A 25,342-nucleotide genomic window follows, 5' to 3' on the forward strand; every position below is an offset into this window, starting at 1 on the left:
TTTATGGATTCCTTGGAGAAGCACTTTCATTTTCAACATAAACTTTAAAACTGGAGAGAAAACGATGAGTAGCAATTGTCCAGAGCTGAAGGAAGTGTGCTGAACCTCTAAGAAGATAATCTGCATTTCAAAAGGACATGACAGCAGGTGTCACCCATTCCCACAGCAGCCAGCAAACTCGACCTTAGCAGGTGGCTTTGCGTGAATACTCTCCTCATCTGGACGTTGTCTCTCCCTCTCTCTCTTTCCCTTCCCTTCCCACCTTCTCCTACTGCTTATTCTGTACTCAAACACAAATTTTCATTGTTTTGTTGAATGAATAAAGTTTTATGCTTTGCACTGTGGACGAAAAAGGGGTTCTATGGGAAGCAACCTCAACAGGGTGACCTAATCATAGATTCCTATCTGGGCAATTACATGTCTCGTCCCAGGCGTGTAATTTCTTTAGTAAAAGGCTCATCTTGGCCTTCAGCAGCCCACTCCATTGGTTCTGTGCATCTAGTTCACACACCTTTAAAATGCCAGAGTGGTCCTCTTTTTCAGACCCCCTCAGAGGAGTAACTACCCTCAAGGAAGCACATAAACTTGTTAACTATCCAGTAACCTAAACCCCGCCTTGCTTTCTCCCACCTTCATGTAAATCTTCCTTAGTTCCGTCCTTAATTTCAAATGCATATGGATACTGTTACTGTCTGAAACATTTGAGATCCTGCTTTCTGGCAATTGCCGTCAGTTTGGCTCAAGTAAACTCAAATAAATTCTTAATAAAATTTTTCTGTAGGTGTGGGCATTCCTTATGTTGACACTATTCTTAATTTTAATATCAACATTCCCTACTTCTCTTTCTTAAATAAGGTTTGCATTTTTCTTCTGTGAGGTCCTTGATTTATAGTTTTCTTGGAGGGCGGGACCTCAGTCCTGGAACCCAGATCTCTCCTCCTTGTCCATAAGCCCATTCCCACCAACCCACACCCTGACAGAAGAAAGGTTAAGCCACGATAAGAAGCTGCTGGGAAACAAGACTGATGGTAGGTCATCCTCCACTTACCCCCACCAACCATTGCAGCAGGAAACTGATACCCCTCTTTCAAAGGCCCCCAGTAGCTTCTCCACAAAAATGCCAATCAACTCTGAGTGTCAGAAATCTCTAAGGGAAATGAGGAGCAGGGAGGCCGCAGTGCGATCTTACTGACCTGGAGGCACTCCAGAAGAAATGGTGGATGAGGTCGCCAGGCCGGCGCCCAGCGCAGTGAGGGCAGCCACCTCAATGGTGTAGGTGGTGAGAGAAGACAGTCCTTGGATTTTATATTCGTGCGTCGTGTTATTGAGAGTGTGTGTGAGCCGAGAGTTGTTCTTCCCGTACACTTCCCAGGAAATCTGATAGCCTAGAAAGTGGTAGCAGAGTTAGTCTGGGGTCTCCTGAAAGCCAAGGGCAAAGGCTGGATGCCCTGCTGGTCTTGTGGATCCCCGACATCTGGCAGGAACCCACTGCCCTAACGAAATGGGCCTAGAGTTGCGCCTCCGTCCTGTATGCTCCCCGAGAAACCCCCATGGCACCACCTAGTCCTGGGTGGCCTGGTCCCACGCCACAGAGCGAGCTGCAGGAGGACCAGGCCTGTCTGACATTCTGGTAACCTCAGTAGCTGGTGCATGGATTGAAGGATGACGAATGATACGGCCAGCTGCTGTGCATGACTTAACCTTCTCTTGTCAAATTATGGATGCGTTTCAGCAATATTTCCATTTTTATAAGCTCATATTTTCATTAGACAGTACCCTAAATCAGTAGCTTGCTGCTGGGTTGCAACTAATTTGTGGAAACACGGCTCCTTTTCCTCCGGGGATGACGGATGGAACACTCTTCCCCTGTGCGAGAGCCTTGCCTTAAAAGGTGTCTCTTCACCCAAGTATCTAAGTTTTGCTCCTGGCTCGGCCTCCCCCGCCTTTGAGTCCCTGTTTTCCTAGTGAAATCTGATTTTCCCCGGTACTCTGCTCAGTCCAGCAGGGCCTCATAATCACAATTTATTCAACCTCAGATACCATCGTGATTTTGGGCTCAGAGAAAAAAGACCCAGCCAGCCCCTGAATCAACCCCCTCGGAGGGGAGTTTATGTGATTAGAGAAAGCTTAAGCCTGTCTTGTAAAGAGGGAGACGGTGATGGAAAGGGCTCCCGGGTCCCAAGGCAAAGGGAAACCACTGAAAATGCTTGCTTTTCCTTCTTTCCAGTCAATAAGCTCGGGGACGCTGAAGCACTAGGAGGCATCTTAAAGTTCCTTCTCATTCTGATGAAAGCAATAAATATAGTTAGAAACTTGTACTTCAGGTAAACAAGAATTTAGAGGACAGCGTTTGGGACTTTAATATTAAAAAAAAAAAAAGATTAATGTCAGAAGCCGCTGCCTGTCTGCTGTCCCTCAGCCCTCTTCCAGCCCGGGGAGCAAAGATAGGCAGAAAGCTGGGTGCCTCAGTGCACATCAGAGGCCCCCAATTACTGCCTGAAGGCCACGGTGGCTTCTGGGCCCCAGCCCAGGCCCCTGTGGACCGCTAACACCTTCTTTGACTGCAGGACCCAGACTGCCTGTCTCCCACGGGCTGACCACTCAACGCCACCCACTCCCACTCCCACCCTGGCTCCAGACGACCTTAGGATGTTGTCCTCCTGGCTATCCAACCTGACGCCCACCCCCGCCATTCTCAATGCACTAAAATCAATCAGTTCTTCCCTTTTTGCTAATTCAGAATTTTTAAACTAATTCTACAACTTTAAAAAGAGACAAACCTTCCAGGGAACGAGTACTAATAACTTCACACACATAGAGAGTATTTACCACCGTCCCATGGTGTTCCGAGCCCCTTATGCATATTATTTAGTCTTCACAGCAGCCCTCTGGACTGGAGCCGTCATCACCCTCATTTTACAAAAAAGAAAACCATGGGACAGCGAGGCTGTGAACTTGCTAGAACCTGGCCAGGGTTTGCGGGGAATGCCCAGGCTCTTTGCACCCCCCAGGGCCTCCTTCCAAGCCACCTTGTCTTGCAAGTCTTGACCTACGAGGAAGCTGGGAAGCCACCCCTGACCTCGGTGGGCTCTGCCTGATCAATCTAAATAATTTGGCATTCAGGGTCTCCTCTGAAAGGATGGAAAGAGAAAGCTTTGTTAGTCTTACAACCTTGTCTTTCAGACAATTTTATTTGTTTAAAAGCTGTTCTTCATCAGAATTTGTTAACACACAGAGCCTTGTGCAGCACGGCAATCTGGAGCCCAAACACTGCACCCCAGCGTGTCAGCAGGGCAGCCATGCAGGGTTGATGGGCACGGTCACTCGGCATGCTCCAGCCGTCATGGATGCCTGCAACACCAGTGGCTGCCCGAGGAGCCTCCTCTACGCAGGCAAGGCACGAGGAAACCCCGGAAGGGGAGTGCAGGCCCGGCCGCGCGACGGGAGATGGTGCGAGGTGCTGGCCGCACACAGGTAGACGGAGCTGTGGGCATGTGCTGGGGAACAGACCCTCTGATGTCGCACAGCGTTTTGGGACACGCATGTTTCAGGTGGTTGCAGCGTGTGAGGGGCGAGAGGACAGAGCTGCCAGAGCCAGGAGCCGGCCGCCTCCAGTTGGCACCCTACCTGCTCCGAACGGCTGCCTAACTGAGACTAACGATCGAGGGAGCTTCAGAAATAATTTTCTGTTGATCTGAAGTAAATTCTCTACAAGAGAGCAGTACATCCAATCACAAACTGTCTGTCTGCATCCTGGCCCTCATAAATCAGTTCACGGAGCGAGAGTGGAAGATGCTGGAATTCACAATGAGAGCGAAATGGGCAATTTGCTGGGGTGGGCACAGGCCGCCCCTCCTGGCGCCTCCCTCTCTTCCAGCCCCAGATAATGGAGGCCCAGGGGTTGCTCACCTGCAAGTACTGCTCACAAGGCTGGTAAAGTGTGGCTTCCTACCGTGTTTCCCTGAAAATAAGACCTAGCCGGACCATCAGCTCTAATGCGTCTCTTGGAGCAAAAATTAATATAAGAGCCAGTGTTATTTTACTATAACATATATTTTACTATAAGACCGGGTCTTATATACTATACTGTACTATACTATACTATAATATACTATAATACCGAGTATATAATATAATATAATACAATACAATACAATACCGGGTCTTATATTAATTTCTGCTCCAAAGACGCACTAGAGCTGATGGTCCAGCCAGGTCTTACTTTCAGGGAAACGGGACGGGGCACTGGGCCATCAAAGGCCCATGACGGGCACACACTGAAGCGCAGCCTACGGTGTTCACAGGGGCTTCCAAGGACAGCGGGTGCTGCCACATCGACATTCCCGAAAGTGGCCCTTGGTTTGCCAACAAGCACGGCCTCCCTTTTGCTGCACTTGGCAAAGCGCTCTACCTCCAGCAAGGACTAGCCCTTCACGGTGTCGCCAGAATGTGCCACTGGCAGCCAGGGCAATGTGGGTGCTGACCTGTCAGTAGGGTCAGAGAGTCCAGTGCCAGGGAGAGTGTCACCAAGGGCAGGGGCCACTGGGGAGGTGGTGGCACAGACACCTCATGCAACAAAGAAGACAGCCATTGGGTCTCCCCTGTGGGTGGCCTTCACCCCCACACCTTTCCCAGGTAGCTGCAGGCATCTACCCCAAATTTGCGGGCTCTGGGCAATTTGACATGTGGCTGTCAAAGGCCAGATGAAGTCAAAGGGGGCCAGGGGGCCTCTGAGAGGAAAAAGCAGAGCGTCTGCCTAAAGCTGTGCTCCCAGGCAAGGATCAGAGTGGACAGGATCCCAGCGGACCCGGCTCTGAAAACCCAGAACTTCGAAGGCCAAGCTTCATAGTCAACAACAGGCTGTGGCTGGGAACGACAAGCATTTGTTTACATAAAATGCAAAACTGAGCTAAGCCCCACTGGCTGCTGAGAACAGAGGCTCATCAATTGAAACACTGGCAACCAGCGCTTAGTGTGAAGTTGGCTCCACTCAGACGGCGCCCGAGAGTTTACTTTCAGATGAAGACAAGCGAAGTGTGTGTGTTCAGAAGGACGGGCAGGGCTCTGGCACGAACACTAAGAGGGGAGCCCTTCTGCGTCAAACTGCCCCCCAAGGGGTCCTGGCCAGACTGAGAATGGGGCAGGCGGGCAGACGGCAGTGACCTGCCTCTCCCACCAGGCGGCCCACCTCTGAGATCGTGTGGCTCATTCAGGCCACACACGGGTCCCCGGGTCCCGGGGTTTGGGGCTGGGAAGCCTTTTCCTCCACCTGGTCGCCTCCCTCCCGCTGACGGGTTTGGCTTTGTTTTCCCCGGCACCAGCTTATCTGGGCGGCTGGGTCGCCCCTTCGTCTGACTCCTTTTACTCCAGGCACGAGGGGCCTGCTCCCTGCACGCCCAGCATTTGCAATGCTGCACTAAGCGGGCCGCAGACGCACACAGATCAGGGTTTTGATGTCCACCTTCGACAGTGACTTCCTCCCATTCCTGGAGCTCTAACCTCATGGAAAGTGGGCATTTCAACATCAGCTTCTGGGGCAGAACCAGATTCATACGTTGATTTTTGCAAAGTGAGGGTTGGAGGTGACATCAGATCACAGGTGCCCTCTGTGATGTGACCTGAGCACCCCATTCTGTATGGGGTCCTGGTGGCGTTCGGATGACAGAGAGCACTGTGCAGGTGAGAAGTGGGGGGTTGGCCTGTGTTAGGAACAGTGCCAGGCTGTGCGCTGGGGGACACTGAAGGGCCCCAGAAACAGCGTGCTCCTGCCTGTGTCGGGGACACTGCACTGCCTCTCGCTCGAGTCATTTCCAAGCTCAGGGTCAGAGTGGGCCCGGAGCCTCTGCATACATCCTGTCTGTGCAAAGCTGAGCTCGTGGTGGTTTCTGTGATAAGGAAGCACGTGCTACATGAAAGCCAACGCGGAACAGGACATTAAGGTGGCGGGTCCACTATTCCCCATGTGAGAGGAGGGGCAGTGCCAGCAGAGCACACGCCATCGGGAACACTCATCCCAGGTCCGTTAAGGAGGAAATACACGTTTTTCTAGTTAATGCATATTATTTATTCAAATGGCTATTAAGTCTATTAACTTCATATTTATTTATTCAAATGGCATATAAATTTGAGTTGCTTGCACCTAACTAACTAATCAACAGGACTGTTAGGTGTTTCTGTGGCCTGGGCTATGTTGAGAAACTTCGGGAGATGACAAGAAAGCTGTGAATCCAGGAGAGAGGAAACGTCTGGGTTGGGGTGAACAGCACGGTTCCAAGCCCACCTCCAGCACGCTGATCGTGCAGGGAGAGGACACAGACACCTGGGTCCCCGTGCTGGCTCGGTCACCTGCCGGCCATGTGACCCTGGGACATGGCTACCCAAGGTCTCAGCTGGGCTTATAGCATGCACCTCGTGTGGTTGTTCCAAAATTAAACAAGGTCCTGTAATGCGAAGGCGCCTGCATGTGAGACGGGACCAGGGTCACTATTGCTGCTGCGTCCAGGACAGGGCAGGGGGAAAAGGGCCCAGAACCCTGCAGCCAGGCAGCGGGGACACACACCGTTCCTGGTCTCCATGCAGTTTCTCAGTGCCCTGGCTGCATGAGCAGGCTGCACGGGCCATTGGGCACATGAGGGATGACACAGGCTTCTGTGGGCTGTGGGACAACACAACCACTGACTGAGGGACAGCACAGTCAGGCTCCTAGAGACTTGCTAGCAGGATGGAAAGGACTTGGTCAGGAGCTGGGTCCTCCTGATGCCTCTGGGCCGACTGCAGACAGCAGGGTAGGAGCCCTTGATACGACATGAGCTGTGGAGCTGGCCCCAGAGAGGGCCTGCCATAGAACATGCGCCAGTAAACGGGTGATGGAGCCCCAGAGTAGTGAATGGCTGGCTGCCTGGGCATTTCACGCAATGTTTACTCTCAATGAAAGGGATGCCCGCGGGGGGCCAAGCTGCTCTGGGCCCACGAGGGGGGTTAGAGGCCCACAGGTGAGAAGTGGAGGGCCTGAGGTAAGCTGATGCCCCCAGAGTGCCAACCACAGTGCAACACAGGGGCCTCCCTGCCTTCACCTGAGGCCAAAGCCTGCGCTGGTTTCATCAAACCTAGAACTATTTTTTTCCAAACCAAGATTTAAATTAAGTTTAATCTGAAAGGGTTTTCAGAAACTTACTTTATTAAATAAAACCATTAAGAACCCTATAAAAGGCTAGCTGTTCCCCAGAGACCACAAGAGGAGCCGATGGCATGTGCTCAGCCCCCGCACCGCTCGCCCTACTCACGCCCACATGGCTCACCCCACTCACCCCTGCACGGCTCACCCCACTCACCCCTGCAGGCCTGCGCTGGCTCTCCCACCTCCACTGCCTCTCCTCATCCTTCCATCCCAAAAGGCACTGTTGGGAGGGCAAGGAGCACGGCACTGGGAGGCAGGAGACCCAGACTTCGTCGTTCCCTCGCCACTTGCCCACGGTGGGGTGGGGACCAAGATGCTGGCGGGTAAGTGTTGGGGTCACTGCCCGATCGGCAGCATTTTAGCCAAGTGCTGCACACCGTAGGCATTCCTGCAAGTTTGCTGAATGAAGGAAAGGTCACCTCACCTCTCTGAGCCTGTTGTATCCTCTGTAAATTGGTCATAATATCAATATTTACTTTACTGTGTTGCGATGAAATGACCCATTCTCATTGATGAGCGAGACTTTGGAGGTCTGTTAAGACAATGCAAGGAGACTACGTCTCTGAACTCTGAGGCTGAGCCATGCAGGGAAATGGCCCTAAAGGTGGCTGGGAGTGGGGACTGAGCCTCAGACCCCTGCCCCATGGCCAGCTGTCCCACAGAAGACGCAGGCACGGCTCCACTCTGCCGCCAGTTTTGTTTGGAGCTATACCCATCCCCTTCTGTTGGGACAAACCTGGTTTTTCTTTTCTGGAAAACAGGGACACTTACCTGTAATGATGCCGTTTTTCTCCAGGGGCTCCTGCCAGCTGACCTTGAGAGATGTGTCCAGAATCTCTGTGAAACTTAGATGTCCCACAGCTCCTGGTTCTAGCAATTAAAAAGAAAGTCATCTGTTAACACAATAGCCCGTTCTCTTTTGGTCAGATTTGTGTGGAAACTTCTAACTATAAAAGGGAAATAAGTGATGAGCCAGGCCAGAGCCTGCAGGCCAGACCCATAGGTAATGTCAGTAAAAACCGGGGAACTCGAGGTCGAAAGGTGTCCTGGCTAAGGTCACATCAATTATTGTCCTCAGCTTCGTCCCTGCCATGCAGAGACCGGCAGCAGGAGAGTCATACCCAGTTCCTCCTCCACCCTTCTCCTCGCGCTAATGTGATTAGTACAGTCAGGCTGGCTGGATCCTGAAAGGCAATCGCTTGCACCCAGTGGCCCTGGATACACTGCAGCCGTGTGGGGCTTGTGTGGGGCCACGAGGCCCTTGTGATGCCAGGGCAGGGGGACCCACAGCTGGTCTAGGGCTGATGCCTGCCTACCTCATCTAGCAGCCCTGGCTCCAAATACCTCCTCACTCTCCCACGGCCTCCGCAGGGGTCGGCCAGGGCTCGAGAAAGTTCCAGCAAAAATGTTCCAGGAGTTTCTTTGCACCGAAGCCCTTCTCCTAACCCAGGAGGACAGAGTGGCAGAACTGTGGTTTCACGTTGCTCAGCTGGGTTTGAAGCCTGGCCCCACTGCTTGCTGGTTGTGCAATTACTTAACTCTCTAAGCCTTAGTTTGTTCATCTGTAAAATGGGGAAATAAAAATAACTCACCCTGCAAGGTGACTGCGGAATAAAATGCAGTAAGACATGTCCCGGGCACCACACAAACGCCGACTGACATGCGCTGCCATGATTACTGTTAGTTGTCAGTTATCATATCATCAGAACATAAAGTCCTGTCTGAGATGAGCTTATTGTCACTTTGAAAACACCTGGGTGAAACAGGTCTAGGACCGCGGCTTGTCCAAGCCAGCTGGACACTACATATCTGCTCTGACCTGTCTCCCACTTTGCCACTGGCCATCTCAGCCCAGAGCAGCGAGGCCACTTCCGGAGCACATGCAGCTCCTCAGCACAGAGCTGGGCTAGCACGCGGACCTCCGGCTTGACCGAGAGGGCCGCAGGACAGAGAGCAAGTGGGCCATGGGTGGGACCGCAGTGGTGTCCAAGGGCTCTTACCCCCACCTCATGCTCCAGCTCCCCTGCGTTCACAGCCAGCCCCTTACTGCTCCTACAACAGGTCCCATCAGGGTCACCTCCCTGTGCGGTCACAGGGCGGGAAGAGGTGGCTGTGCCAAGAGTGATGCTCTCACAGGTGGCTGGTTATTTTCCGCAGATGGAAAAGGAAATTCTTTCTAGGAGCTAGAGCCCTCAGATGGAATAGGGGAAGGGAGACGGGGCTCCACTGTTCCAGGCCGAGCTTCGTATGGCGCTCATCCGGCATTTCACTGGCAAATATGGCTGCTTCGCTCAGACTTGCTGTGCTTGCTTCCCTGCCCTGTCCCCATGCCCATCCCGCTCAGTGCCCAGTCCAGGAGAAGGTAAGGGACTGTCAGGGAGGCGCAGAGGGAGGTTCGAAGGCAGAACTGGAGACAAAGGAGGGAAAGGAGGAGAATGGAGCGGAGAGGAGAGGAGGGTTTGACTGATTCTGCACATGTCAGCGAAGCGCAAGCAGGCCAGGCAGGCACACCACGTCCCTCGGGCCAGCGCTGTGCCACTGCCTCCCCTGGGGGACCTCGGAACAATGTCCCGCTGAGATCTACCTCCTAATAAAAAAAAAAAACACGCCATTTTTTAAACCTTAAAATAGGAGAGCAGGAAGTCAAGGGTGTTGGTTGTCTCTCCAAAGACAGTTCACGGGGCTCCTGCAGAGAAGCCCCATCCCGGTTCTGGCTACCATCTGCCCTGCTCGCACAGATAGCAGATTTCAGGTGAATTCAACACCTCGTATGTACTCAGCTGGCACTAGGACAAAGCCTCTCAGCACAGCTCATCCTTTTAAAAATATGGTAACAGCCTCAGCAAATACACTCATCTGGGCGGAACTTTCAAAAGGCTTTTCATGTATAAGCTCAGACACTCTGACAAATTTCCCTCTGGAGTGTGGAGGATGGTAAAGAACAATGGCTGTCAAGACCATCTCATCCTGCCCCCGTTCTGAGGATCCAGAAAGACATTCTGACAGATTTTTGAACTGACTTGTTCTTCTATCGATCGATGGAGCAGCAAAGAAAGCTTTTTGCTCCTTTCATATGTTCTCAGTGTTTCTGCTTCCTGGATGTCTGCCCAATTTCGCTGTCCTCCAGCGCTGCTGGAAGAAGCTGGCCATGTCTAGGCTTAAAATTTATATTCTGTTTCCTCTTTACTGCCCCGCTCGCTCGCTCCCCCACCACCACCCCCACCCGAGTTCTTGTTTCTGTGGAGCTTTAGAAGGGGCTTGGTGGATGTGGAACTCAGTGCAGCACCATCAGCTACAAGGCGATGGACACTGTTCTGCAGCCCTTGGTCCCGTGTTCCCTGTGAGGCGGCACCAAGCCCAGACCAAGCCTGCGCTCAGCCTTCCAACAGTCTGCCAACCTCTCTCCACACTTAAGGGCGGCTCTCTTTCCATATAGGGTAACAGGCTTCCCGACTATCAAAAAACGGTGCTTCCCTGAGAAAACGCCAAAAAGATGACATCACTTCCATTTTCCTTAATTTCCAAGAAGGACATTCCCATTTCTCTTCTTACTTACAAATGGTGCCCTAACTGCCCTCAGTGTTCCATGTCAGGCTATATTGCTGTAGAGCATGTCTCCCCACAGCTTTGTCTGTTTGTTTAATTGGCAACAGTGGGTCTTTGGAGTAAGGGATCCAGCCAGACTCTTTCCTGTTATTTGAAGACATTCTTTTGCCACTTTGTATTTTAAATAAGCATCCTCTGAAAAGTCATATCCAGTCGGACCTGGCGGTGGTCTCAGCTGAGATGTTGCCCTTACTCGGTTCAGCTAATGAATGAGAGGAAAACCCAGATAATGAAGAGCTGCAAGGAGATGCTTGGTAGATGATGCTTCCAGAATGCTTTGCCGCCTCTCTGACTTCAGCGTCCAGTTCCTCCCACCAGGAATCCCCCTTCCCACCTCACCCTGAACATGAAGGAATCAGGCTGTATTTTCCTGCAGGTGAATAGAGAACGTGCCCTTCATCCAAGCAACACTTCTGTCCCCTTCCGGAGAGCCAGCCCTCTGCTGGCCTCTGTCTGTATTCAATCGCGAAAGACTAAGCTCCTCCCCAAGCAGCCTGCTTGCACATGGCTGTGCCACAGCCCAGCGAGCTTCTCCCTTCTCGTAAGCCCCATGCACTTTGCCCACTGATTCCCAAAGGGACTTTATCCATGGAGGTAGGTTTAGCTGCTACGGACCTCATGGCTTGCACGCTCAGAGGCAGAACTGGTTTCAAGTATTTCCATCTGTGGTTAGACCACATACTCAGTTGTGTTCCCTAACCTTTCCTTGGAAAATAAGGTCACAATCGCTAATTGCCAGGACTCCCAAGTCGACATCTTCAGACTCTGCTGCCCTGAGTCCACCCTGTGCATCCCAGCTAAAGCCAGCGTCTTCACCCTGGACATGATTCGACGTTTCGGTTACTGGCATCACCATCTATCCAGCCACGTAAGCCCGAGGATGTGGAGTCATCCTGGAGAATTCCTTCTCCCCATCTCCTAAATCTAACGAGCCACCAATTCTTTGTGACATGTCTCCAGAATCTCGCCCATTGCTGTCTCCATGGCCTTGTAATGTCGGCCTTCTTCCCAGATTCCCTCACCTTAACCTCCAGTCTATCATCATAAGATGACAGACTGAGCTTTAAGACAGCAGATCCACTCAAATAACAGCCCTAATGGAAACCCTTTGGGGTCCTCCAATGCCTCGACTGTCTTTGTCCGAGTGCCTTAACTTAGCAATCGGCTCTTCTGGATCTGTTCCCAACTTGTTTTTATACCCACTGCCCCCCCAAGCCCACATACTATACTACAGCCATGCTGAACACCTCATATTTTCTCACACACTCTTCTATTCTCTTTGCTTTATGGATTCTATTTCTTCTATCTGGATGTCCTCATCCAGTTTTTTGCATGAAAAGCTCATTTATCAAGGTTGCGTTCAATTTCATCTCTACAAGCCTTATCTGACTCCCCGAGGTGTTTTCTGTCCCTCTTCACTGGGCTACTCCTGTCACTTCTTGGACATCCTTCCTCAGTGGCACTGACCTCGGTCATGTCCACCACGCATCTCATTAGGCTCAGAGCTCTAAAGGCTTATTTCTGTGCTTATTTCTGCAACCCCTTCAATACCCAGCTGGCTACCGCCCACATAATAGGCATTGTACAGACATCTGAATGTGAGTACATATACATGCCCGTATGTTGCATAGGTGAAGAACTGAATCAGTCAATCAACTATAATTATGATAGGCATAACAGGCATAGGACTTGATGAAATTGTCACAATTTTTTTTTTTTTTTAAGGAAAAGGCTGAACTTGTTCAACTTTCTCCTTTAATTCTAAATGCTGATGAGGGGTATAAAGTTTATGATTGAAAAGCAGATTCCACAGCAGAATACACTCGATTTTTTTAAGCACTCATTAAACACTCACCAAGATTGATCATATGCTGGGCCATAAAACAAACCCTTAATACACCTAACAGAATTGGAATTATACAAAATGTGTTCTTTGACCATGATGTAATCCAACTAGAAGTCAATAGCAAAAAGACAAAAAGAAAATGTCCAACACATGGAAATTAAATAGCACACTTCTAAATAATCTACGGGTCAAAGAAGAAGTCTCAAAGAAAATAAAAATATATATAACTGAATGAAAATAAAATACAACATATCAAAATATATGGGATGCAGCCAAAGTAGTAGAGGAAAATTTATAGCGCCAAATGCTTACATTAGAAATGTGCACAGGCCTCAAATCAATAATCTTGAAGTGCTACTTCAAGAAATTAAAGAAAGAAGAGAAAAATAAACCCAAAGCAAGCAGTAGGAAGAAAATAAGAGCAGAAATCAATGAAATTGAAAATGGGAAAACAATAGAGAAAAATCAATGAAACAAAAAGCTGGTTCTTCGAAAAAAATCAATAAAATTGACAAATTTCTAGGAAGAATGACAACAAACAAACAAATTAAAAAAAACACACAGAAGAAACAGATCACCAATATTAGGAATGAAATAAGGAATATGATTACGTATCCTGCATTACGAAGACAATACGGGAGTACTACCAACAACTTTACACTCACAAATTCAACATCTTAGAAGATTCCTTGAAAATTGCAAACTACTAGAACTCAACCAAGATGAAACAGACAACTGAACAGTACTACGACCGTTAAAGAAATTGAATTTATAATTAAAATATTTCCCCAAAAGAAATCTCCAGGTCCAAAGGATTTCACTGGAAAACTACCAAACATTTAAAGAAGAATTAACACCAACTTTACACAATCTCTTCCAGAAAACAGAACAGGATGTAACATGTCTAAACTTATCAGGGCCAATATTACCCTGATACCGAAACCAGTCAAAAAAACAGCAAGCCCAGGAAAGTAAAAATACAGACCAATATCTCTCATGAACTTAAATGCAAAACACCCTCCATGAAGAAGTTGCAAACTGAATCCAACAACGTAAAAAATAATTACACACCATGACCAAGTGGGATTTATTCCAAGTATACAAGGTTGGTTCAACATGTGAAACTCAATTGACCATGTCAATCAATAAGCTAAAAAAAAAAAAAAATCATACAATCCTATCAATTGATGCCATAAAAGCAATTGTGAACATTCAACTTTTATTCATGACAAAAACTCAGCAAGTTAGTGATGGAGGGGAATTGCCTCAACCTGGTAAAGAACAGATATAAAAAGCATCATACTTAATAGTGAAAGACTAAATGCTTTCCCTCTATGGTCAAGACCAAGGTAAGAAAAAGCAATAAAAGGCACATAGATTAGAAAGGAAGAAAGAAAGGGAGATGGGTATGGCTGTAAAAGAAGAATCGTGTTGACGAAACCACTCTGTATCTGACTGTGCTGGTAGATACACAAACCTACACATCTGATAAATCATATAGAATCACACACACACAAGAACACACGAAACTGGAGAACACACTGGGGGAACTGAACAAAGTGTACATGGATCTCAGTGCTATTTCTCACATCTGCACGTCAGTCTCTAAATATTTCAGTAACCATTTCAGTTGAACACCAAGCAGGTAGACCAAAGGGAGAGTATGGGAAGAACTTCCAGAATCAGTTAATAGTGGAAGAGTTACTTTTTATTTTAGCTGTTTTATGGGAGGAAGGTCAGTGGTCTCTGAGGTCAGGAAATCTACTACTCTGCCTGTGTCACCAGTTTGACATGGGTCTGAGGCAGTGGCAAGCTAGTCACAGCAGAGAAGTGGAGTGAGAGCCGGGCTGAGAAGGGACGTGGGGAGCGTGAGTAGTTAGGAGGGCAGAGTCATCGTTTATGCTGGGAGGAGGTGAGGAGCTAGCTAGGTGACAGTAGGCAGTACAGTCGGGGAGCTGCCACTGCTGGTGCAGGAGACGTGACCATACCTGTGGGCCAAGAAAGGTCAGACTCTTCATCCTCCGAGAGATGAGGGAAGAGGAACGAGGTGAGAACACAGGGCAACTGAGAAGTGGAGGGGCATTGCCATGAGGAAGCTCACTGGACGGCCTTGACCTCTGTACATGCCACCTGCTGAGAGGACAGTGGGGAGCAGGACAGTGCAGCGCAAAGGACCAAGTAGAGAAAAGTCTGGAAGGCTAGGCCACATCCAGACCCAGCGAGATGGGAGAGGAGGACGCTGGGAGAGAGGCAGCGACAGCTCTGGTGACCTTTCAAACAACTTACACTAGTCTTAATTCTCCTTCCAGAGGACACACGTCCTATTGTAGAAATGAGAATTCACGTGTGGGAAAATATGAAGAAAAATGTAAAATTTACCCGTTTCACGTCACATAGAGGTAATTGTCAAAATTGTGACATGTTTCCTTCAAGATCTTCTCTCAGCTCATGTCCTTTTATACAAGTGTGTTTTTGTAAAACTTGGATCTCATATAGTTTTCTATACTTTTTTAAAACTTAACATTAGATCATGATCATTTTTCTCTCAAAAATATTTTTTAGTAGCTACAAAATATTTAGTATATTGTCATTCTGTAATTTTTTCAATTATCCCCTTTTGGAACATTTGAACGTTTTTCATTTTACTTTCAATTTCTAATAATTGTAATGAATTTCCTTGTAAATAAATCTTTGTGCACATCTGGGCTCATTTTCTCAGGCTACTGTCATCAAAGAATGCTTTTTGGAAGCGCCCGTTGGCCTGAGAGCAGAGCAGCTGGTATAAATGGACCAGATGGAGACAATGGCAAGTCGGCGGGGGGGGGCAAGAGGGGCTCTGGTGCAATGTCCCTGGGAGGATCAGGGAGCACAGCTGGGGGGCACCAGGGGATTCAAGGAGAAGGTGAGCGGATTTGAAGTTGAGACCCAGGCAAAGAGAAGACCAGCAAGCTCCCAGGCTGACCACACGGCCAGACGAGACTCCCTCCCTCGCCCTCAGCTCCTTCTTGTAGCCAGCTCTCCTGGCCCAGCCCACGGGCCAGCTTTTCCCAGTGTTACTAAGCTTTTCAGCGGCTTAGCTCCTAAGGACGAGTGGACTGCAAACATTCTGAGAATGCGGAGTTTCCTGGTGAGCGTCTCTGCTCCTGCCCAGGGCTGGACATGGAGGTGGTCCTGACCTTTCTGACAGCTGACGAGGGCTGCTGATAAGCGACGTGGCAACGGGCTACTCACTGTCCTCGTGAGTCCATATGAGCTGAGGTGCACTCGGGGGCCCGTCCCCGGGGGTGGTGAAACACAGCACAGATGTGAAGTAGGCGGTGAACTTCTTCAAGTTGGTTATATGCCCATGGTGGACCCCATGGAAGTCTGGAGCGATGGTGACGACTGTGACAGCCTCAGGGACGTCAGCTGGCCACGCCAGGAGCTGGGATGGAACAGGTTGAAAACAGATCCTTTTTAATTGCATATCTTCACTTTCAACTCTGCATCAGAATTTTATTTTGTAATTAATGTCTTCAAAGCAGAGTCATAATTAAGAACCTCCATAGAGCCTACATTTATAATCTTACTAAAAATATTGAGTTTAAAAGATATCTCATAGATTATTGAATACAAATATGTATATTTATGTACATTTTATACATGTAGATATAAATAAAATATCTACTTTAACTCATATTGTAACAGATACTCCTCAAATCTTTCCTTTCTCTTCACTTAAACATGTTATGGAACATATAATTTTTTAACAGTATGGTATAAAGATGACACCACTTGTTATTCAACTAAAGCATTACAATGAAACATCAATACAAATATTTTTCTAGATAGGCATTTACTCTGACTCAAAAATAAGCCCTTAATTCAATGGGGACAATCTAAATTATTTATAATTTATATCACACTAGTTTTCTGAAAAGGATTTTAGGAGATTGATTACAATCTTAAAGAAATATACATATACCTATTCCAAGGGAAGTTTTAATGTTTTGGCAACACTATGTCTGAGTGTGACTTTGAATTCCTCTGACATCAAATATTTCCAGGGTTAATTAGGGCAGGAAGTTGAGGTGCTGCAGGACACAAAGCATGTTTATATGGGTCAGACAGACAGCTAGCCCATGGAATGAACGCTTCAGTCTTGCCAATGAGACTTGACAGGAGAGTCAAGAAGGCAAAATCATCGGTTGATGAATATGATTTTTCTTTCAAAATAGCTTCTGACTGTAGAAACCTCTGGGGAGAGAAAAGGTAAGCAAATTTCTAGCGATGTTTGCCTTCCTCGTGAAAAACAAGTGTTTTTGCAAATTGAATCCAAATAGGAAAAAAATGGACTGTGTGTCTGAGGAAATGATACTTGCTGATCTGAGATTACCAAGTACTCCGGCCCACTGCGTGGAACCCTTCACTAAAGATGTCCCCAGAGTTTACCTGCCTGGCAGAAAATTAGTGGCTGTGCTGTAGGTGAAATGGCTCCAGGTCCAACCAGCAGTAGGTCTAAAGGTACGAGAAGCTGTACTTTTGGAAATCGCATCCTAGCACACGTATGAAGTTTACATGTGCTCGTAACTAAGTACAAAGGGAAGGTGGGTGGTGGGAATGTGTCCCCCTCTGATTCAGTCCAGGGAGGTCCCCTGAATCAAGGGGGTCTCAGTTCTGTAAGCAGAAGTCTCCCCAAAGCAGATAGGGGGAAGGAGTGAGCACCCTTCCTTGACAGAAATATCATTCAACTGCACCTGGGGCCTGTGTTCCCCCGAGAGAACTCCTTTCCAGGAAGAAGAGGTTCGTACAAATGCTGACTCCGATCAACCGAGACAGGTCTCTTGCTGGTCATTTTAAAATGGACGGCCTTTCTCATGAGAAACTGCTCTGGCATGTATGAACCATCCTCTTGAAAACAAGTAATTTGAGTTTCTGAGTCCGTATAGCTGGTAACAAGACCCTGGTGACCTCAGGTGACCCCATCACGGTCAACATGCACTGTACCTTGATGCAGGGAGGGCTGGGGGGCCTCCTCACCGACCACAAGGCCATGACGTACCAAGACAGCCAACCAGAGGCCGACACCACATACCTTGTATCCCTGGTTGATGCCGTTGATAAACTGCTGGGGTGGGGGGTTCCACAGGAACCGGATGCTCGTGGAGCTCACGGCTTCTGTCCGCACATTCTGTGGGGGCGCGGTCGGCACTGTCCCAGGCAGTCGTGGAGGACAGCCAAGCGAATGGCAGAGGCACAGGAGGGGAAAGAGGAAAAAGAGACTCAGCTGCCGTTCACGATTCACGGGCAATTATAGCATGAGAACAGAGTGGGTGACGAATGTTTGCAGAGGCTAATAGAGGCATTACAAAGAAAAAGAACTGGGCTATTTCTCTTTTTATTACAGAATGCTTTAAGGCATAGGCAGAAAAGTGGACTGGATCATCTCATTCCTCGGGTGAGCCTTTCTAGCGAGCTCAGGATGGAGAGCAAACAAAGCCTTCTCTGAATACTTTTTCAATTAACCAATATTTGAGATAAGACGAGGTTTCATCTAGAAATCCACCTCCCTCATTATACACCTCTATTCAAACCCAATTATATTTTATGTGGAAAAAAAATAACCCCCCTCCCATCTGTATTGTTGTTTATTCATCTGCAGGCGAAATTTCTGTTTGTCACAGGGGCCACCATTTAAAAAAAAATGCTTACATTATACATGCAGTATATTTCAAGAGAAATTGTAATTAATTAATAATGTATATTTTAAACTCCATAGCAATCACTAAACAAATTTGAAAAAGAGATATAAATAAAGCAAGAGTGGAAAAAATAATGTAAATAGAAATATATCTAGTTAATACAAAAGCAGGCAGGAAAAAACAATAGAAAAGAAAGAAAATAAGAGAGGGGACAAATAGAAAATAATTAGCAAGAGGATAGATTATAATGCCATCATATCAATAGTTACACTAAAACATAAACAGTCTGTACATCCCAATAAAAGGCCGACTATCAGTTGTGTGAAAAGCAAGACTTGGTGTCTAATAGAATCCCACTGTAAATAAGAAGACAAATAGCTTAAAAGAATGGAAACACTGATTAAAATCAATCTGGAGTGGTTGTATTACTATCAGGCACAGTAGACACCCGATGAAGGAATAAAACCTATGATAAAGAGGGACATTATATAATGAAGTGATCAATTCACCAAGAAGACTTAGCGATCCTAGCAGAACATGGAGGTCTTACTCTCTGGGCTTATGTCGCCAGTTGGCTCAAATAAACTCTTATAAATGAATAAATAAAGGAGAAGACTTAGGAATCTTAAATGTGTATGCAATAGAACTTCAAAATACAAGAGGCAAAAGTGATAAAACTAAAGGAAAAATAATCTATATTATAGTTGGAGACCTCAATACTCCTTTATGAAAAAATAAAAAAGTGGACAAAGAAAATCAGAAAGGATATACAAGACCTGAAAAACACCATCAAGCACTTTGACCTATGTGGTATTTATTTTTAAACCTACCCGTCAATGGCCAACTACACATACTTATCATGTGCACATGGAACTTAACCAAGATGACATAGTTTGAACCAAAAACAAGCCTAAACAAGTTTAAAATAATTGAAACCACAGAATGTATGTTATATGACCCCAACAGAATTAAACTTGAAATTAACAACAGAAAGATTGTGGAAAATTCCTAAATATTTGGAAATTAAGCAGTATACTTCAAAATAACCTCATGTCAAAGAGGAAGGCACATGGAAAATTAGAAAGCATTTTCAATTTAATGAAGTGGAAAACACAACATATTGAAATTTATAGGATGCAGAAGTCTTAGTGGGAAATTTATAGCATTTAGATATTTATATTAGAAGCTAAGCTTCTACCTTAAGAATGTATAAAGTTAATTAAACCAAAAACAAGCAGATAGATGGAAGGAAATAGTAAAGAAAAAGAAATCAATGAAATGAAAATAGAAAAATAATAGGGAAAATCAATGAAACCAAAAGCTGGTTCTTTTAAAAGATCAATAAACTTGCAGGCAGACTTATCAAGAATAAATGAGAAATCACAAATTACCAATGCCATCAATATCACGGGACACCTCTACAAACCCTACTTATATTAATAGAATTGAGAACATATTGAATATCTTTATGCTCATTAATTCAACAATTTAGATGAAACGGACCAATTCCTTAAAAGAAACACACTTCCAAAATTCACTTAAGAAGAAATAAATAATGTAAGTAGTCTTATAACTATTAAATAACTGAATACATGACTAAAACCTTCCAACAAAGAAAATTCTCAGCACATAAGCTTGTTGGTGAGTTCTACCAGGTATTTGAAGAAGAAATAAAAGCAATTCTAAAGCATTACCCTGACACCGAAATCAAAAAAGATACTAAAAGAAAACTACAGACCCATATCCCTCACAAACATCCTCAATAAAATATTAGAAAATTGAATTCAGCAATATATAAAAATCATAACTTATCCCGATCAAGTAGAGCTTATCTTATAAATGCAAGGCTGGTTCAACATTCAAATATCAATCAGGGTAATTCACCGTATCAACAGAATAAAGAAAAAAAATGATCATCTTAATAGATTTAGAAAAAGCATTTGTCAAAGTTCAATATCCAATAGTGATTAAAACAGAAAAATCTCTCAGTAAAGTGGAAATTCAAATAAACTTGATAAAGTGCATCTTTAAAACATCTTATTTATGATGACAAACTGAGTGCTCCCCCCCTAAGATCAGGAACATAGCAAAGACATCTTCCTGGCCATTCCTATTCCGGAAGTGCAAGCCAGTGCAGTAACGCAAGTAAAAGAAATAAAAGGCATAAAGAATGAAAAGGAAATGAAATAAAAACTAAACCACTTCTTTCTATTCTCAGACAATAGGATTGTTTGTGAGGAAAACTCTTGAGTCAAAACAAGAGCTCCTAGAACTGAAGCTAGCAAGATCACAGGATACAGTCTCATCAATACGAAAGTTAATTATGTTTCTCTACATGACCAATGAACAGTTGGAAATTACAATAAAAAGTCAATATTATTTAAAATAGCAATTAAAACATGAACTAGATATAAATTTAACTAACTACATGCAAGATCTGTGTGTTAAAATGGACAAAACACTGATCAGAGTAAATGCAGTCATACCTTACTAAGGATTGGAAGGCAGCATCACAAAGATGTCGGTTCTCCCCAAACTGATCTATACATTGAATGCAATCCCAATTGACACTGAAGCTAGGACTTTTTAGAAATTGAAAAATTGACTTCAAATTGTATAGGGGAGGAGGCCAGCCCGGTGGCTCAGGCGATTGGATCTCTCAGTGTTCCTAACTCCAAAGGCTGCTGGTTCAATTCCCTCATGGGCCAGTGGGCTCTCAACCACAAGGTTGCCGGTTCAACTCCCGCAAGGGATGGTGGGCAGCGCCCCCTGCAAGTAGCAACGGCAACTGGACCTGGAGCTGAGCTGCACCCTCCACAACTAAGACTGAAAGGACAACAACTTGACTTGGAAATAAAGTCCTGGAAGTACACACTGTTCCCCAATAAAGTCCTGTTCCCCTTCCCCAATAAAAAAAATGTATAGGCGAAAGCAGAGGAATTAGAATAGCCAAAACAATTTTGAAAAAAGAACAAAATTGGACGATCTTCACTGCATGATATCATTACTAACTCTAAATCGACAGTAATTAAAACAGAGTGCTACTGGAGAAAGGACAGACACTGATCAATGAAAGAGAGTCCAGAAACTATACACATGTGTATCAACTGGTTTTTAGTTAAAGGACAAAGACAATTCTATGGAAAAAAGGATAGTCTTTCAACAAATGGTGCTAGAAAAAATGGACGCCCGTATGCAAAAACAAAACAAAACAAAAACACCAAAAAACTGGATCCATAACTCATAACATGGATAAAAGCGAACTCCCTTCTCATGACCTGCAATCACACAGAACCATGAGACTAAGAATCACTCCGGCCACACCGTCCTCCCAAGCAAAGCTCATGAGCCTCGTCTCCAAGGTCACAGGACACAAGTCTGAAGCCTCAGATTCCTTTCTCTTAACCACACTGGGCTTCTTTCAAAACACCGCCAATTCTTATCCCTGTTTTCTTTTTCCTAATTATTACCATCAGATATGACTCACAAATTTGTGGACAATGGAATTAAAAATTCCTTCAAGTGAGAAAAAGACCTACAACCAGTAAATCCTTCTTGACAGTGTTTCCAATAAAGGAGCTGTTATGGCTGAAAGGTCTTAATTATTAAGGCTTACGTAATCCTACCCCTTCTGAGAAAAGACAAGGGCTTAGCCTCTGAGATGAGACCACTCTGCAGATAAGTGGAGGTCCTGTGTTCATAGGGTTGGGTTCAGTCTTCACACAGGGTCTCAGTAGGAAGCCATGTCTCCTGCTGCTACGAATAAAGCTTCCAGGGACATTCCCCCTTCCTCCCCCCCATAATTAGCATTTAAAGTGCCACCTTTCTGTGCCCCTCTCTGCAGGCCTTGAAGATGCAAAGTGACAGGTGTTGTGCTCTTATGGTTTTCATTGCTCGAGAAAATCCATTTCTACCAGATAATCCCCCCAGCACAGATCCCAGCGTGTTCTGTGTTAAATTCGACATAGCCTAAACCCATTGGACACTGTCTCAGTTCTCACAGCCAAAGACAAGAAGCCGTGGTGTGAGTACCCAGCTTTCACGGGCACCAAACAACCAAGACATGTGGAAAGAAAACCACAGGAGTTTTATCTGGTATGGAAGCGTTTGCGACCAGGATAAAGCAATGGCGATTCTCTTACCCAAAGATGGATTTCTTGGGGTGGCAAGTAGGAGGCCCCATAGAGCAGACTGGCACCTCCCATGGGCTAGACAGACTGAGGTCTGTCAGTTTTCCGGCCACTCAAAAATGTACAACTGTTGAAATTACGTTTGAAAACTGTACATATGCATATTGCTAAGTGAAAGAAGCCAATCTGAGAAGCTACACACATACCTCTGACTCCAACTCTATGACCTTCTGGAAAAGGCAAAAATACTGAACAGTAAAAGATCAGTAAATGTCAGGAGTTGGGTGGGAGGGATGAACAAGCAGAGCACGGGATTTTTAGGGCACGGAGACTCCTCTGTGTGATGCTATCATGTGGCTACATGTCATTATACTTTTGTGCAAACCCACTGTACAACACCGAGAGTGAACCCTAAATGTAAACTACGGATTTGGGGCGACGAGGACATGTCAGTGCAGTTCACTGAGTGTAACACTCTGGGGGGGGGAGGCGATCTGGAGGAGGGGGTACAATGTATATCGGGAATCTCTCGTTGTGAACTCAAAGCTGCTGTGAAAAAGAAAGTCTATTTAACCCCCAAACGTCCCTCCTTGCGTGGCACTCTTCCTTCCACTCACTGTCATGCACTTTCTTTGCAGGGTCTGTGCAGGCGAGGCCCCCAGTGGCTGAGCCACACAGCTTCCCTGACACCTGGCCTGGGCTGTTTCATCGAGCTGAATTTTACTTTAGTTGCAAGTTGTTTATCATGGGTTTTTTGTTGTTCCATGTGTTGAGTTTTTTTCCCCCTAATTAATTTCTAGCATTTTCACCTGGTCACATATATAGAGGGCATGTGTGATTAGGCTTGTGATTATTTTCTGGGATTTGCTGTTCCCCAATAAAATATAAATGATTTAAACAAATTTCTTGTCCCCCTGGCTAGTGATGGAAATTCAGCAAGATCCGAATCTTGGTGGAATTTCAAAATGAATCAGTGTTTTTAGAAACTGAGAAATGTTTTAAAATAATCACCTACATAATTAAATAAACTTATTCAAGAGGACTATAGAGTTTTACAGTTTCAAAAAATTGACTTTTTAAAATATTTTAGATCGGAGTATACATAATTAATATTTATGTCATGAAATTTTCAGAATTTTAATTCTTTAGTCAAATAAAATGAATGTCCGTATTGCCTACTGCATGCTTCCTTTTTTTTTGGATTTTTCAACCCAATTTATTTGAAAACATTCTTAAGAATGTGTGCAACCAAAACTTTTTGAAAAGTTGATTTCTGAAGTCATTAAGGCCCATAGTCCACTTCATGTACATTATGTTTAAATATATATATATTTAAAAGTATGCCAACATTATTCATGCTATTTTATATCTATAGAGACAGTTTCCCAGCATAATGAATGACTTTTTCATTAATGGGAGTCATCAGGTTCACCGAGTCAGAATGGTAAACAAGTTTTCTACTTAGGGAATACAATGAGGATGACCTAGAATTCAGATTGTCGTGTTCTGATCATCTACAGCCTAAATTTCGTATTTGATGGGGAAAAAAATCAAATGAAGCAATGATGGCAGGCGAATCATCCAGCACCTTTCCCCAAAGCATCGATCTTACACAGAAAAGGCTTAGAAGTGGGAAAACTGCCTGCAGGTATAGAACGAGGAGGACAAGTATGTATGAGCTTGGGAATGACAGTACCAGAATGAATACAGTGCGTGGCATTTAATCGCCAAAGCCCAGATTCCTCCTACACGTGCACAATCACTCAGATTGCCAGGCTGCATAGACACTGCCAGAACGTGTCTGGGGTTAGTGAAGCACAGGAAACAGAAAAGGGACCGCTTTTGAATAACACTGTAAAAAGCTGCACAGAGGACAAGTCAGATGGCCTAGAGACAAACAGTCCAGGAGATAATTAAATCAGAAAAGCTTCCATGTCCATTGGAGGGTACGGATGATAGTAACGGCACTCTCTATGTAGCGTTCTTGACTCCCTCCAAAGAAATGCTTAGAACAGTGTTTATGTTGCAACCGCCCACCTCCCCCTAAAAACACCTGTCTTAGATCGAGTGCTCTGGAAACAGACTCTGGCCAGGAAGAGTTTTGTGTATAAGCTTTATGGGGGCTCAGGAGATATACTTGGAAGGAAATGAGAGGCCATGACTGGGCAGAAGGAGAGGCTCCATAAAATGGCCGAGGGGAGGCCTCGGACGACCCTCCAGGGCACTCCAGAGCATGGGTGTCCCTCTGAGTCTTCCTACAGTGAGGCTGGGGGCTCGGCCTCCAGGCCCCAGCAGCCAGCCTCTAGCTACAGGCTGACCGTGGGAGGGGAGTCTTACTGGGTGAGGCAGTTCCTCTTGGCAGTGGACAGTTCCCAGGAAGGTCACAGCTGTGAGCCCTCCGTGGGCCAGGTGCCAGCAATGGGGATGGGTGTGTCACCCAGAGCAACTTTTCTGGATGGCACCACAGTATACTGCACCCCACACAAGCTACGAGGGCTTAAGTGGTCCAAGTTCAATAGGCACTTGGGAATAAACAAGGTACCAGAGAACAAATGTATAAGTTTTGTATACCAACGATACCAGAAAAGTAAAAGATTTTACAGCAAAAATCAAAAAACCCATTGTTTTATTCCCAGAGAAGTTCTCCTCTGTGAGAGGAGGCCTGTAGACCTGACTCCTCAGTAAATGACATTAGCAGAATAGTAAATCTAACACCATCCAAGACACTATAATCCCACCTGTTTTTTGATTTGTGAAAACTAAAATGTGGTATCACTTTTGAAGCAAGAATTTTTGAGGGATTCACGATAACGCTACAGACAAGTCAGATGCAGTTGGTAATCCGCACTCATCAATCTGCAGGGAACCTTTTTGGATTTAATGATTTGGATTGCGCTTGTCT

The 25,342-nt window shown here is 45.9% G+C and overlaps 1 protein-coding gene across 1 annotated transcript in view; it reads right to left on the bottom strand.

Annotated features, from left to right (window-relative positions):
* The window catches only part of SDK1 (sidekick cell adhesion molecule 1), a gene marked incomplete at its 5' end in the record, with an annotated part of 671,475 nt that overhangs the window by 115,956 nt on the left and 530,177 nt on the right, over positions 1-25,342 (bottom strand). Inside the window, 4 exons of the mRNA XM_081035288.1 lie at positions 1,194-1,385; positions 7,949-8,047; positions 15,861-16,053; positions 17,704-17,819. Coding sequence (XP_080891414.1) covers positions 1,194-1,385; positions 7,949-8,047; positions 15,861-16,053; positions 17,704-17,819 — 600 coding nt within the window. The remainder of the gene's footprint in view (positions 1-1,193; positions 1,386-7,948; positions 8,048-15,860; positions 16,054-17,703; positions 17,820-25,342) is intronic.

Source organism: Rhinolophus hipposideros (assembly GCF_964194185.1).
Source record: "Rhinolophus hipposideros genome assembly, chromosome: 23".
Classification (NCBI taxonomy): domain Eukaryota; kingdom Metazoa; phylum Chordata; class Mammalia; order Chiroptera; family Rhinolophidae; genus Rhinolophus; species Rhinolophus hipposideros.